This window comes from Poecilia reticulata, chromosome 18 (genome assembly GCF_904066995.2).
Source record: "Poecilia reticulata chromosome 18, P_reticulata-male-v2, whole genome shotgun sequence".
NCBI classification, from domain to species: Eukaryota; Metazoa; Chordata; class Actinopteri; order Cyprinodontiformes; family Poeciliidae; genus Poecilia; species Poecilia reticulata.
In genome coordinates, this window is record NC_088847.1 from 9023351 (window position 1) to 9037225 (window position 13875).

At 40.3% G+C, this 13875-nt stretch overlaps 1 protein-coding gene across 2 annotated transcripts in view; it reads left to right on the forward strand.

Moving 5' to 3' along the window:
- The window catches only part of nhsl2 (NHS-like 2), a 120749-nt gene that overhangs the window by 36182 nt on the left and 70692 nt on the right, over positions 1-13875 (forward strand). Inside the window, exon 1 of one of the 2 annotated variants that reach the window (XM_017310488.2) lies at positions 9342-12847. The exons of the other annotated variant lie outside the window; for it this stretch is intronic. Within the exon in view, the coding sequence (XP_017165977.2) occupies positions 12769-12847 (79 nt within the window). The 5' untranslated portion in view covers positions 9342-12768. Of the gene's footprint in view, positions 1-9341; positions 12848-13875 lie in introns of those variants that run through there. 2 annotated transcript variants of the gene reach the window in all.

Sequence of the window (13875 nt, forward strand, 5' to 3'; positions counted from 1 at the left end):
TGCTTCTATGAAATGAAACATACTCTGTTTCTACACCTTCATTAATTTATAGATTACCGTTTTGATGAAATATGGACGGCAGACGTGACGGTTTTTTTGTTTGTTTTGTTTTTCATGTCTTTCCAGTAAAAATGTTAGACTTTGCTCCGTGGAAATGTCTCGGGTTTAAATAATAAGTGGTACAGTACTCAATATGAAGTATTCATGTGGTACATTTTTCTTTTGCGTACTGCGTGACGCTGCCACAGATTTGGCCTCGAAGCATCTTGGAACAAATTTAGGCGGTTTCCTGATTTATTTACGTTGTTGTTTTGCCTTGGGGGTGGGGAGAGCTAAATGTTTAAACACCAGCTAACAACGCTGATTATTATTTGATTAAGAGGCTGCGGGGGGAGACAGCGGGATGCAAATGAAATTAAACAGCATAATAAAGCAGAACTAAACACCAAAACACTCATGAGCAATAATCTTCCCCTCGGCACAATAAGACAGCTGACGGACCAAAATGGGATATTTTTTTTATTGTAGTAATTCTTTATACTGGAGCATAAATGTGAAATTGTACAGAGATTTTGACTGTCTAAGGTTAAAAAATGGTGGTGCCATTTGTTTAAAGACAAAGTTTGAGTCGATTTTTAAAGATACAGCGACTCTGAAAAGACTTGAAAAATACCAGGTATTCTTCCTAAAAAAAATGTCACTTCCAAAATTTTTACATTTTTCACATGCCGTTTATTCTTTAATATTCAACTTAAAAACAAGCAAAACTATTAGCGGGAAAAATCAAAAATAAAAACTAAAACAGTCTGGTTCTACAAGTTTGCATACCCTTAAATTAATACTTTATTGCACCTTCCTTTAATTTGACTCCAGCTTTCCCTCTGTCATTCCCAAAGTCATCCCAGACTGTCTTGACATTATTTGCCCACTTTATCTTGGAAAATTCTCCAAATTCTATTAAATTGTGATTAAATGAAAAATAAACTGTGAGCTGAACACAAAGAGAGCTGAACTAAGACACAAAGAAACTATAAAAGAAGAGAAAAAACATACACAAGTTTAAGAGAACTACGTCCAACGTCGAAAAAAAAAAGTGAGAACCAACTGCAAAACAGAAAGGAATGAACTGATACAGGAACATGTTACTAACAATAATGAACAGAAAAATAAACAGAATTTCTGCATATTGAACATAAATGAGCAAGGACATGATCAAAATACAGATGGCTGTGGAGATTTGGAGAACACAGGAGGCTGTTGTCATTACACAGATAACAGTAAGCAGACGTTCCTGCAGCTCCTTCAGTGCTGCTGTCAGGAACAGCCTGACGGCAGAATATTCCCAAACATAAAAAGGCGACACTTGTGGTTCAAAGTTCTGACTGCAAACTGAAATGACCTAAATACGGCTCTTCCTACAGACACATGCAGCATGCTAAGTAGATGTGATCACCAAGTCTTGTTTTTTCTGTCACATCATCCTGAGAAAACTCTCATAGGCGTTAGCAAGCTGAAGTAGTTCTGTATTATGTTCTGTCCATGAAACATCACGGGATATTTGAACTAAAAATACATCTTGACTTATTTCCGTTCAATTCTCAATGAATGGTTTAAAATGAAGAAAAATGATCTGGGGCATTTTTGCTGTCAAGGCTATAAAGAAAGTTAGCAATCATCAGCTAATTGAAAGATGAGAGCGAGAGCTGAAGTATTTCCAGCTGAAATTGGTTGTTTTTTTTAGAAAAGCTGAGTAAAAGTTTTTTGAGCCATCTGGGCAAAGAAGCTTTATCCAAGGAAGATAGGTACAACTAGCACTCTGCTACACACACCTAGCTGCTATTGGCTAGCTCCTGCTACCTTGCTCCTGTACCTTGCTCTTGTTAGCTAACTGCTGTTATGTAGCTCATGTTACCTAGCTCATGTTAGCTAGCTCCTGTTACCTAGCTCATGTTAGCTAGCTCATGTTATCTAGCTCATGTTACCTATCTCATGTTATCTAGCTGCTGTTAGCTAGCTCATGTTACCTGGTTCCTGTTAGCTAGCTCATGTTACCTGGCTCCTGTTAGCTAGCTCATGTTACCTAGCTCCTGTTAGCTAGCTCATGTTACCTGGCTCCTGTTAGCTAGCTCATGTTACCTGGCTCCTGTTAGCTAGCTCTTGGTACCTAACTCCTGTTAGCTAGCTAATGGTACCTAACTCCTGTTAGCTTTCTCCTGTTAGCTAGCTCCTGTTGCCTAACAGTCTACAGATTCTAAATAACTGTATTTGTTTTTTCTGCTGCACGCCACACAACAGTCAAGAACTACTTCCTTTCTTACTTCAAAATAAGAGTCTCATACATCCAAGATCTCAAACTTAAAGCTACCATCTTAATAAAAAGGCTTATAATAGCTTAGAATTGACTAGATGAAAACACCCAAAGAATACATTTTAATATTGGGAGATCTAATGACTCAAGCTATTATAATACCCTGAGAGGATTTGAAAATTGATTGTAAAGAGTTGAATAAATCATGGGTCGGACAGCAAGAACGGACATTTCCTATTGGGAAACTGCTGGGCACTGCAGACGGTGAGGGTTTGTTATTTAAACTGAGAGTTTGGAGCTGCGGGATTCACATCAGCGGTGCTTCAAATCTGATCCTGCCTAACACAATGTGAATGTATATAAAAAAAACATCTCTCCTATGTTATGTTCAGTTGTTGCATCAGTGTTGCTCCCAGTGTGTGAACAGCTGAAGGCAACAGTGGAAATGCTGGGAGTTTACATCATACCACTGTGTTTGTTTCTTTCAAACTGTCAACCTATCCTAACATCTCATTTCTGCTCCTGTTTTCAATCTTTTTGCTAGATGTGGTGAATTTTACAGTGTCTTATCATGTTCTTTGGAAATTAAGTGAGTGTAGTCGAGAAAATGAAACAAAAGGACCATAGGGGCCCATGACAAATGTAAACCAGGTATAAAAAAAATAGATAAAAATGTAGGTGGAAGTTAGAAAAGGTATGTGCCAATGATTATTGACAATCTTTTTACACAGCTTTTACTGCAATATTTGGAAAAAGTAAAGCATTTAGTTTAGCTGAGCTGTTATTTACTCACCAGTAGTACCAAATGTTTGACTCTAAGTGGATATCATTTCTGTGGGGAAAAAAAAGAAAAAAATCACATTTGTTGTCGGTTAGAACAGTTTGGTGAAAAACTGTTTATTTAAAACAAAATTTATCATCATTATAAGACATCTAAATCCATTTTCTTCTTCTTCCTTTCTTTCTGCCATGTAAATAATTTAATTTTGTGGTCATATGCAATGCTGTGAATTGCTCCGATGCCTCAATCTCAACTGTTTCATTGCTGAGGGAGTAGTTGCATTTTTCTGTGATTTATTGCAGAGTGCAAATTTTCTTTTGGTTCAGCCACTCTGAGCAGAAAAAAGTAAGAAGATTTGTGCCTGGTTGATCATTTCTTTGTCATAACAATGCTTCTTGGCAATAAATCTCCCGCCGATGGTAAAAGCTGTTTATTTCCCTTTAAAGATTTGTGAAGAAATTTGATTTGTGGATAGTGCAGGAGAGTTGATTATGTGGACTGCGGCCATTAAAAATGTGCTGAATCTCCTCTGCCGGTGCCAAACAGCTAATCCTGCTGGTCTGCTGTAAACTCTTGTTGTTTATTGGATCGGATGATTAAAGTTTGAAGAAACAAAAACATAGTGGAAATGCAACGATTGATTCATTTCAGAGGCTGGGCCCTGGGAGAACTGCACACGGCCACTGTAGCCCAGTACTTCCTCTTCCTGGTCACCAGTTTGGTCACACAGTGCAGTGGGATGCGATGGCACCCAGTCAATGTGGCCGACCCTCCAAGTGTTCAACAGGGTTGAAGTCAGGACTTTGACCAGACCGTTTTATTCTTTCAACTCCCTGTTTTTGGAGGTAGTCTTTGATAAGTTCTTCTTGTTACGGGTGAATACTGCTATCTTAGGGCGATGGTGGTTGGAGTCCATCCTGCAACCAGTAGGTTACCGGTTTGTAAGACACTTCCCTCGCCTTGCCTGCTGCTGGTGGTAAGAAGCCTCACTTCTGTCAGACCTACTGCAGCTGTAGCTACAATCCAGTAGCTCATCACTGTCAGCATGTAAAGGTGTGTGAATGTCTGAGTGTAGTCAGGTTCTCTTTACAAGTAAAGGTAATTTATCTCGTATTACAGAGTTTTGTTCCCAACTCTAGAGATATTTGATTGCCACTGGTTGCAGAATCTCTTCACGAAATGACTCTTTATTGACATTACCTCCTTGTAGTGATTGATACCCTACAACAGGGGTGCCCAAAAAGTCGGTCCTGGAGGTCTGGCATCCTGCATGTTTTAGTTCTCTCCCTGGTTTAACGCACCTGGATTAAATAACGGCTCATCAGAAGCCCTAAGAAGAACATTGACCTTCTGAAAAGGTTGTTACTACCATCAGGGAGAGAACTAAAACATGCAGGATGCCGGACCTCCAGGACCGACGTTTTGAGCACCACTACTCTACAACACAACACTGCCACTACCAAAGCTGTCTGTGGTAGAAGACATGGTCAATTTTTCCTGGGTGGAACATGATCAGGGAAACATCAAATTTCTTCCATATTTTTAAGTATAATTGTTTTGCAAAAGTGTCTCATGAACAGACCTTACGTTTATATTTAAAGCATTTTCATCAAGAGTAAGGAGTTTAATAGTGTAGCTTACTAAAGACCACTCTGTCAAACTGGATTACTTCTGATGGTTTCATCATTAGCTGCGTAATCTTTTAAGAAAAATACCTTTTTTTTGCATGCTTAATTTTGACCAATGTTTTACATCCACCTACATTTTCTTATCAAACTCCAAACAGAAATCTGGCTCTGCAATGGTTGGCGGATTAGCAGATTATTAGTCTTCCTGTAGAGCATAGCGATTGTCAAAGAAGCACATAGACACGCAGATGAGAAGGAGTTACTTCAAATACGATTACATGTAGGGATTAATACAAGATTAAGGCCGGAGGTGACAATTCTCTTCCCCAGCACCTTGTTTGGAGTGAGCCATTGAACCGATATCGGAACAATATGGTGAAAAAGAGCCAAACAGCCGAGACATGTTTATGTACACTAATGCCTCAGGGTCCATTTAGAAATGCCAGTTAAACCAGCTGACATGTTTCTGGTCTGGTATGTCTGTGACATTAAATTTATGATTTTCAGTAATCCAGCAAAGTAACTCAACACCTTATGTTTGTGGCTAAGCTAGCGTTAGCAAAACAATGTTGTTTTTGTTGTTGTTGAATATAACAACCCATTGGAAAGGAATTCAGAAAAGTGGTTATTGTTTGGGACCTGTCCAGGGTGAACCCCACCTCTCGCCCGGAACGTTAGCTGGAGATGGGCACCAGCAACCCTCCTGACCCCACTGAGGGACAAGGGTGTCAAGAAGATGGATGGATGGATGGGTTATTGTTTGGTTCATTAGCATGCTACAAATGCTAATTAGCAGCTCTGCAACATGCTAGCTTAAAACTGATTGCACATTGAGCCGGTATAAAAAAGCAGACGAAAACAAAAAACAAACAAAAAAAATGTTAAAGCAAAGTTTGCGAATAACAAGAAGTCTCACTTAAACATAAACTGTAGGTGTTTCTGTCTGATGCATTTTTGGTTAAAACATTTTTATTCTTCCTTGTTTAAGTTCCTCACAGTAGGTAGAATGAAACTTTACTCAAGAAAAACACACCAAAAACAACAAGAGATGCTCCGAACAATGTGGTTGTCTGAAGATGAATAAATCTTTAATGACATTTAGTGGCTCACATCGCAATGTTAGTTTTTCCTCTGGCACAAACCTTGCTGGATGAAAATCTGCTTTTCCTATTGGATTCTCCACTCTGTAGGGATCATTAAAGAGCAGTTAATTACCCATAATCCACTATGGTCCAGATGTCTGCTCAGTCGGAGTGGTCCTGAATTCGTGTGTATATGTGCGTTTGCTCTTTTTTTACCAATTCGCCTCACTACTCATGCTTTTTTTTTTTTCATGTTTCCCCCCCTCTTTCATCCCTCGCGGGTATTTAGTGCTCTAAGTTTTTCTGCTCCATCAAAGTTGTTTCTCTCTTTCTGTGTGTTTGTTTCTCTGCCCACGAGTTTATCCACTCCTCCCTCTTCCTTCTCCTTCTCGCTCGGCTCGCTTTTTGTCTCACGCTCTCTTGCAGCCAGAGGGAGTCGACTTGATTCAGTCATCACTAATAAAACTTCAGCTTACACCTGCTGTTTGAACCACTGCACGGTACTGTACCTCTGCTTATTCATTTGCATTTATTACACAGCCAATACATGCAGTTGGAATCTCGCCGTGTCTGAACAGTGAAGCTGTGACGACTTGCTCGCTTGGGAGATAAGCTGGTTTTGTTGGTTTTCCGCAGCTTTATTGTCCTCTGTAAGCATTTCCTTACGGTTTCGTTTTAACCAGGGCAAAAGGTTGTTGGGTTTCCTGGTTGCAGTGAAGACGATTCGGCTGATTGCCGACTGTATTTTGAAGATTTGTTGTTTCGCGGGAATCGTGTCGTTTTGAATTTGAACCCTAAATCGGTGGGATTCCACAAGTGCGCTGTAAATTTTAGGCAGATTTGTGGCGCTACTTTTGAGCTGGACATAGAAATACTTTGTGAAAAGTTAACATTTCTGTAAAAAAAAAAAAAACTAAACCTTGTATTTTGTCATTATTATGAGTTGCACACATTTAAAAAAAACTAACAGAAAAATACCTGAAGCAATATGCATCTGATGGTTAAAAAAACAACAAACTAGGCACTAACATGGCTTAAGGGCTTTTAACCTAGCTACTGTGCTTTTCTCTAACATTTACCACAGTATGTACGCAAGCATTCAGTTTTATATGTTTTTTTTAAAGAGCAAATGCAAAACCATTGATGGTGAAGCAACATCCCATTATAAGCATCTTCATTTGTTCGTTTTCATCTTAGTTTCACGGTGAATCCCACAGCGACGCGCTACGCTAACGTTGATGTGCTACGCTAACGACGCTACCTTCAGGCATCCTCATACCACACCGCTTGAACTATAAACTTTTTTTTTTTTAGAATATTATGGGTTTTCTGGGGGCTATCCGAATAAAATGTGTCATTTTAATAAAGAAAGCATAACATATAGGGCCAGATTTTATTGGGGTGGCAAGGTGCGGATGGATAAAAATTTTACTTCCAGCAGGCGCAGAAATCCATAATAAAACAATAAAATTGATTTATTTACTCATTTCGTGCCAGTTTTGCTGATGTGTGCTTATTTAAAGATGTCTGTGTTTGGTTTAGCAGTCACTGTTTCAGCAAATAGGGGTTTCATTGCTGCAGAAACAGACTGTGTGACCCCCCTGTGTTCACACATTGCTGCAAGTCAGTGCACATTTTCCCTGATTCACAAAGACAGAGCAATTCAGGACTGTTACAACTCTTTAAAAACTGACACATATTGATTGAGATTTGCTTTTTTTTTTTTTCCAGTGCCTGTCTGACTGGACAGATCACTCTGAAATATGGGTGAGTTTTAAATTCATGTGGTGCATGGGGTGAATTGGTCTGCACCCTTTCCTAGTTGGAGGATGTATAATTTAGCAAACAAAAAGATAAATTGCAATAAATTTCAATGTACATTTGGAATTACTTGGTAAAAATGTGTATTAAGAAACAACTTTGTAGGTTTGAGTCAAAAAGCCTGTGTGGTAGGCGCTGCAACGGATCGTCTGGGTGTCATTGGGACGGAAACGACAACATCTGCTGACTAAGAATCTCTGAAAATCTCCAGAAAGCGGATAGTTTTGTGACTTTCATAGAGTCAAACGGCGCGGCTCTAAAACTATTCTAAATGTATCGACAAAGTTACTGAGTAGGGAACACTGAATTCTCGGTTGAGCCCATTGGTCGTCTGGATGACAGCATTCTTAGTTGTATCATATTTTGCAAAGGGAAGACTTTTAGTCGCATACATACGTGCTTACGCTCCTTTTCAATCAGCAACTTAGTAATATAATTTTCACTTTTTGTCCTTCATACTGGTTTGCTTGCAATTTTTCATATTGAGGACACAAGTTCTGTGGAGCTGAAAGCAAAACAAATCGCATTATTCCACCCTACTTTGGTTTCATGGAACTGGACAAACAGGTATATTGTTTCTTTGCTTTGAACAGACCAAAGCAGAGGTAAATAAAGCTTGAATACGGTTGAAAAAAGAACCTGGCTTTGATCTTCTGGAAAACATTCTGAAAAGGTTTGGCTCTGCATTGTCTTTGTGTTTGGTCAAGACTGTTGCAAGAGCAAGATCAGCGGACGGCAAATATTACGAGAGCCGGGGTTGAGATTCGCACAGTGGACGGAGAAACAAAGTCAGGGGTTTCTCTCAAAACTGAAGCCGAAGCTGGATGTGAAACCTGCTTCGCTTTGTGACTGGTACATGAGGAAAGAGAGGAAACAAGGAGGAAAGTAACACTGTCTCACCTGCGCTGGCTTTTCTGGGACAGACAGAGGAAATCAGAAACTGATCAAATGGATTCAGACAGAGAAGTAGCAACTAGAAAAACAAGCTAAAAAGGATCTGTCGGCACGCGGCCGAACCGAAAATAGTGAAGAGACATAAAGAGATGTGGCAGAACGTGTAAAATCAATGCTGTCGACTTAACGAGAGATTCTTAAAAAAGTCAATATATATATATATATATATATATCTGGCAAAACTGCAAATCAGCAAGAAAGCAAGCAGCTTGGCTTTTAAAGGCAGCCTGTTCCCCCCTCTGGGCCTTGGAGCCGTTACATAAGCAGCAGGATCAAGTATGAGCGAAAACTAAAAGCAATCTCTGTGGGAGGCCCACGGATAAACCTGGATTAGTGATGGTTTCAGGATATTTGTAATAGGGAATCCCAGCAGATTTCACTTAGCAAATATGTATCGCGTATGCCACAGAATATTAGCTGCAAACAAAAAGAAATGAAGATTTCCAGGGCGACGGCGCCCGTCCACCTCTCTAAAAAGAGCCGTGAGGAAAGCGGCGAAAGCAACCTCAATGTGTCTGCGGCACCGTCTGTACCTCACATTCACTTTTCAGACTATTTCTCATCTGGTACTGAATCCTACTTTAGAGTTTCAACATTGCAATTATTGAAGGAAGAACTCATTAATTACTTTCATAAAAATAAAATACTTTTACTTTTATAAAAGTATTCTGTTATGAAACAGAATACTTTGTCCATCTTTTGGGAATCTGTCAGGTTTTCTTGTTCTGGTACATTGGAATACCTTGGTGGGTAATGAAAGTAGTTTAAATTTGTCCAACTTTGGTTTTGGGAGTGTGCTAATATCAGAAAAAAAACAAAAATTCTAGCAAAACCTGCTAGAAAAAAAGGTTCTGAGTTTGTGACACTTTATTAAGCGGTAGAGTTTTAGGGCTACAAAATCTGCTTCGTTGAAGCTAACACCACACGATAGCAGATTAACTGTCTTAGAAATTTGACGTGATGCTAACGAGCTAGCAACGTGATGCTAACCCAGAGTCTTTTTTGATTAAATTTCTCTGTTTTAACAAGAACAAACTCCACCAACACCCTAAATACCACAAAACCTTTTCCATTTTGCTCTTTTATAAATAAATTATGCAAATGTTTTCACTTTTTTTGCTGTTTCTTTTAGCTGTCATTTTAGCAACTACGTCTGGCTGTAGCAGTTAGCATATGTTCTTTATGTTTTTATGTTGTACCAGCCAAGTCTAGCATTGCTGTTTTTTTGTCTTTGACTGATTACATCAGTAAAATATATTTTTGATACTCAGGAGAGGGATTTTATATTAAACAATCATGAGTATAAATTAGAGGGATGGTTTGTTTCATGTACGGGAATTGGCCAGTTCAGCAGTAAAGAACTAACATGACTAAGTCAGTAAAAGTTACATTTATAAAACAATTTCTTTAACATTATGTACATCTGAAACCAGATATTTACATAAACTGTAGCTTAAAGGAGCTGCATACCCAAAGAAATGTTTGGAATGCAATAATTGTGCACAAAGTTATCACTAAACCGCAGTGTAATATTCATTCCTCTGCTTTAGTCTCAATACTTTAGATGCTTATACCTGACAAAGATGGCACTTTCTAATATGCAGATAATATGTGAAATTTTAGCAAGCTTTTGTGAGAACTCTGTTAAAAATGACTCAGACATTTGAGCCAAGTCATGCAGTTTAAAATGCAGTTCTACTAAATACTAAGGCAATAAATGTCTCTTCTTCTTCTGGCCTTAAGTAAGTTGACATAGTTTTGTAAATCCCAATTTAGTCCAAATACAAAAGGTTTAAAGGCATAAATAAATATCAGACAACTATTAAAAACTGTTTTATCCAATGTAGCATTATGCTTCTGAATCGGTCTTTTGCCCTACATAAAAAAAGAAAAACAAACATCCAAAGCCCGTTGAAGACGTCAGCCTCTCAAAACCCAAATGTTTCCAGTCTTGAAAGGAGCAATAATGATGCTATTAAAGTGAAAATAAAAGCTGCAAAAGTGTGTCTGCTGAGGAGAGATGGTCCATGAAGGTATTTATTTGCTTAGTCTCCTGCTGCGAAGGCCATATCCAGAAGAGATTGTAAAAAAAAAAAATCCTTTATTTTCTTTTCTTTAGAAGAGCAGACGGAAGTCATTGTTTTTGTGCCGTGCTTTCATTTCCCGATTGTTGATCCAAGCACTAAATGAATGTGAACAAACCAGTTGTGAGTGGGTGCATGCTATCAAACCAGACATGCATGTTGCTCAGTATTTGCAGCTCGTCGTTTAGACGTTAATCACAATTCCAAGCAAACATTCAGCATTTTAGCTGCAGTCAATCTTCTTCTGCCTTGATCAGCAAATACTTTGACGTCTTTTCAAACTGGAACAAGCAGCTTGAACACAAGCCAGGCATTTTCTCTGTGTTTTCAGCACTAAGCCTAAATGTGCAATGTTCTTTTCAATTAGGTGATAATTGTGTTCATTCAGCACCTTTTCTTCTTTTTTGTAACAGCTGTTTATTAGGATGTGCGACGAGGCAGAGAGAAGAGGCATAGAAAGGCTGCAGCCTGTTCTTATTGCAATACATCAATACGTGGCTCTACTGTGCTATGTTCCAGTGTAGACCAAGTATTTAAACATACAACTAGAACAAATAAAATTTGGACCTATTTTACAGACCTCAGTTTAGATGAAGAAAAAAAGAAATGCATAAAATGGAAAAACTGACAGAAAAAGCTAAAAATACTTTCCAAAAAGGGATGACTACGGAAGCCAGACTCCAGAATGGGTTATGCAATCATTAAAGTGAACTCAAAGAAAGAGGCACCAGGAACAAGAATGGCCTCCAGTGCTCTTTACGGTCTGCTCCTGCCAAATGGACATGACTTCCAGAGTCTCTCTCTGCAATGTGTGTGTGAGGTTGTGTCAAACTGCGGGGTGGGAAAGTCAGGTTAACTTCAGATTGAATTTTTTAGCTCAAGCTGCATCGTTCATCCACATGCAAACAGTTTTTCTGTGCGGATGAAAAGCAATTGTTCTTTGGTGTTGACAACATACAGGACATCCAACATGAGGGGAACTTCAAGACAATAACTTTTATTGTAACTCAAGTTCAGAACTGAAGAAGCCATTTGGATGAGAGGCGAAATGTCTTCAAGAAACGAGTGACGAGCTTCCTGTTGAGGAACCCCGCGTACTCTGCCATACTTTACTCCATGGAGATCATCGCGTACCAACCTTGGCGGACATTTGTGCCAAGGTCGGTTTTTACGACCGTGTACTCGGTGTTGCACAGCAAACTGCTCCAGGCGTTCACATGGAACGGTTTTTGCGTGCGGCACCCAACAGTCGTTGCCACCAATTGCGAGGACACCCAATCAGACTTGCTAGAATTCATTCAGATTGTGGAAAATGAAGTAATCTGTCACGAGAAATGTAGGCAATCAGTATGAGTGATCATTTGTTCAATGATCTGAAAGAAATCACTGTGATACAAACAAGCCAAACTGAAGACATCAATCATTCTCCACAGCACTATATGCAAGCATTATTCCTCGTCCAATCGCATCTCAGCCTCAGCACTTTTAGTTTCCTCTTTTCTACCAGTTTTTTCCCCATTTCTCACTCTACTGCCCGTCTCTCCTTCTCACAGTCCCTTGCTCCTGATTGGCTGATTTCACCCTTTTCTCTTTATGAATTGAACAGCAGAGGCTGAATTCGACTGGCTGGAAGCTAATCAACTCAACTCACATGCTTCCTTTCCCCCCCTATCTCTCTCTCTCTCTCTCTCTCTCTCTCTCTCTCTCACACACACACACACAGACATTTTCCCATGTTCACCTGCAACCGTCAGAGCATCTCCTCCAGCACAATCCCTCTTGCCCCCTCACACACACTCAACCTTTCACGCTCTCACCGGCATGCAGCCCGCTTTGTCAACAGCTCACGTAGCATCCAAGCTCTCTCTCTCACACACACACACACGCGCACATAGCTCATCTGCAATCACCCGCCGGGCTCACACACTCATCACAGATCGCGCGCAGTCACACACTCTGAGATCTCTTGCGATGCTGTGACTCTTTCCGTCGTCCTCCTCAGTCACACGGCGGCTCGACCCGGGCTCGTCTTTCGGACCACAGAGCCTCTCTGTCCATCTGTCTGTCTGTCAGTCAGTGTGTGTGTGTGTGGCGGTGGCATGAAGCGGTGATGTTCTGGGACAGGAAGAATAGTATGGGCAATTCCCAAAGACGGCCCAAAGGAAGACACAGACCCAAATCTGCAACAGGTACTTTAAAGCTTGTGCTTTTATAAAAATAAATTTTTGTGCAATAATTTGCTGTCGGCGTCACATTTCTCCCTTGGCATGCATCTCACATCCATGCATTCCCATTTTTGTGATTGCCGTAATTCTGTGTAATTACACTTCGTATCCATCCCTCTCTTAATGTTATTCCTAACCCTCGTCACTCATTTATTCAAACTTACACTTAAATTCCTCCTTTTGTGTCCCTCTTTCCCACCGTACAGCTTCACACATGTCGTTTTCTTTCCCTCCCGTTTCCTACTTCTGCCCATTCTTCCCCTTCATCAAGTCTTAATTTACACCCAGATGTCGCCTGAGCATCTTTGCCGTTTTCCAGCCTCAGAGCAAATAATCAATCCCTCATCATTATGGATTATGAAGCTTCTCACGGTCCGCTGTTCCTCCCAGTTCAGCATTTTCCCATTGTGGATCCCTCCCTCCATTCATGCACTCGCACTGGGAAGCCTCCATTCATTCTGCATCTGCATGTGGAATCGGCACTTCTCCATCAAGACGATTTCTAAATGCATCCGTCTCTTGATTTTGTCGCCTCTCTGTCTATAAAGTCCGTTTCATTTCCCAGACTCGTGCAGCTTTTCGGCTTCTTGTTTTAGCCGTCCAGCTCACTGTTGCTTCATCCATTGTTTCCACAATTCCACTGTTTTCGTTGTGAAGGACGCTAACCCCGTCCATTTGCCACTCACCTGCCTCTGGCATGCGGGTTTCACTTCGTCTTGGTTGCCAGGTTTTGAGTGAAGTAGGTCAATTGGTCGTTTTCTTCTTGGCGTGTGACCAGACTGTGAAACGGTGTGTGAGAGTGTGTAATTGATACGCTTCCGATTCACTATTACTGCAAAGCTCTCTCTCTCTCTGTGGGTTGTGAGTCCTAAGGCTTCACACATTCTTCGATGCACTGCCACATCTTGCAGCGTCGTCCATGCTTGAGTGTGTGTACGGATGAGTACGTACACACACTGTGTGAGATTGCCCATCGTTCACGGCTGGACAGC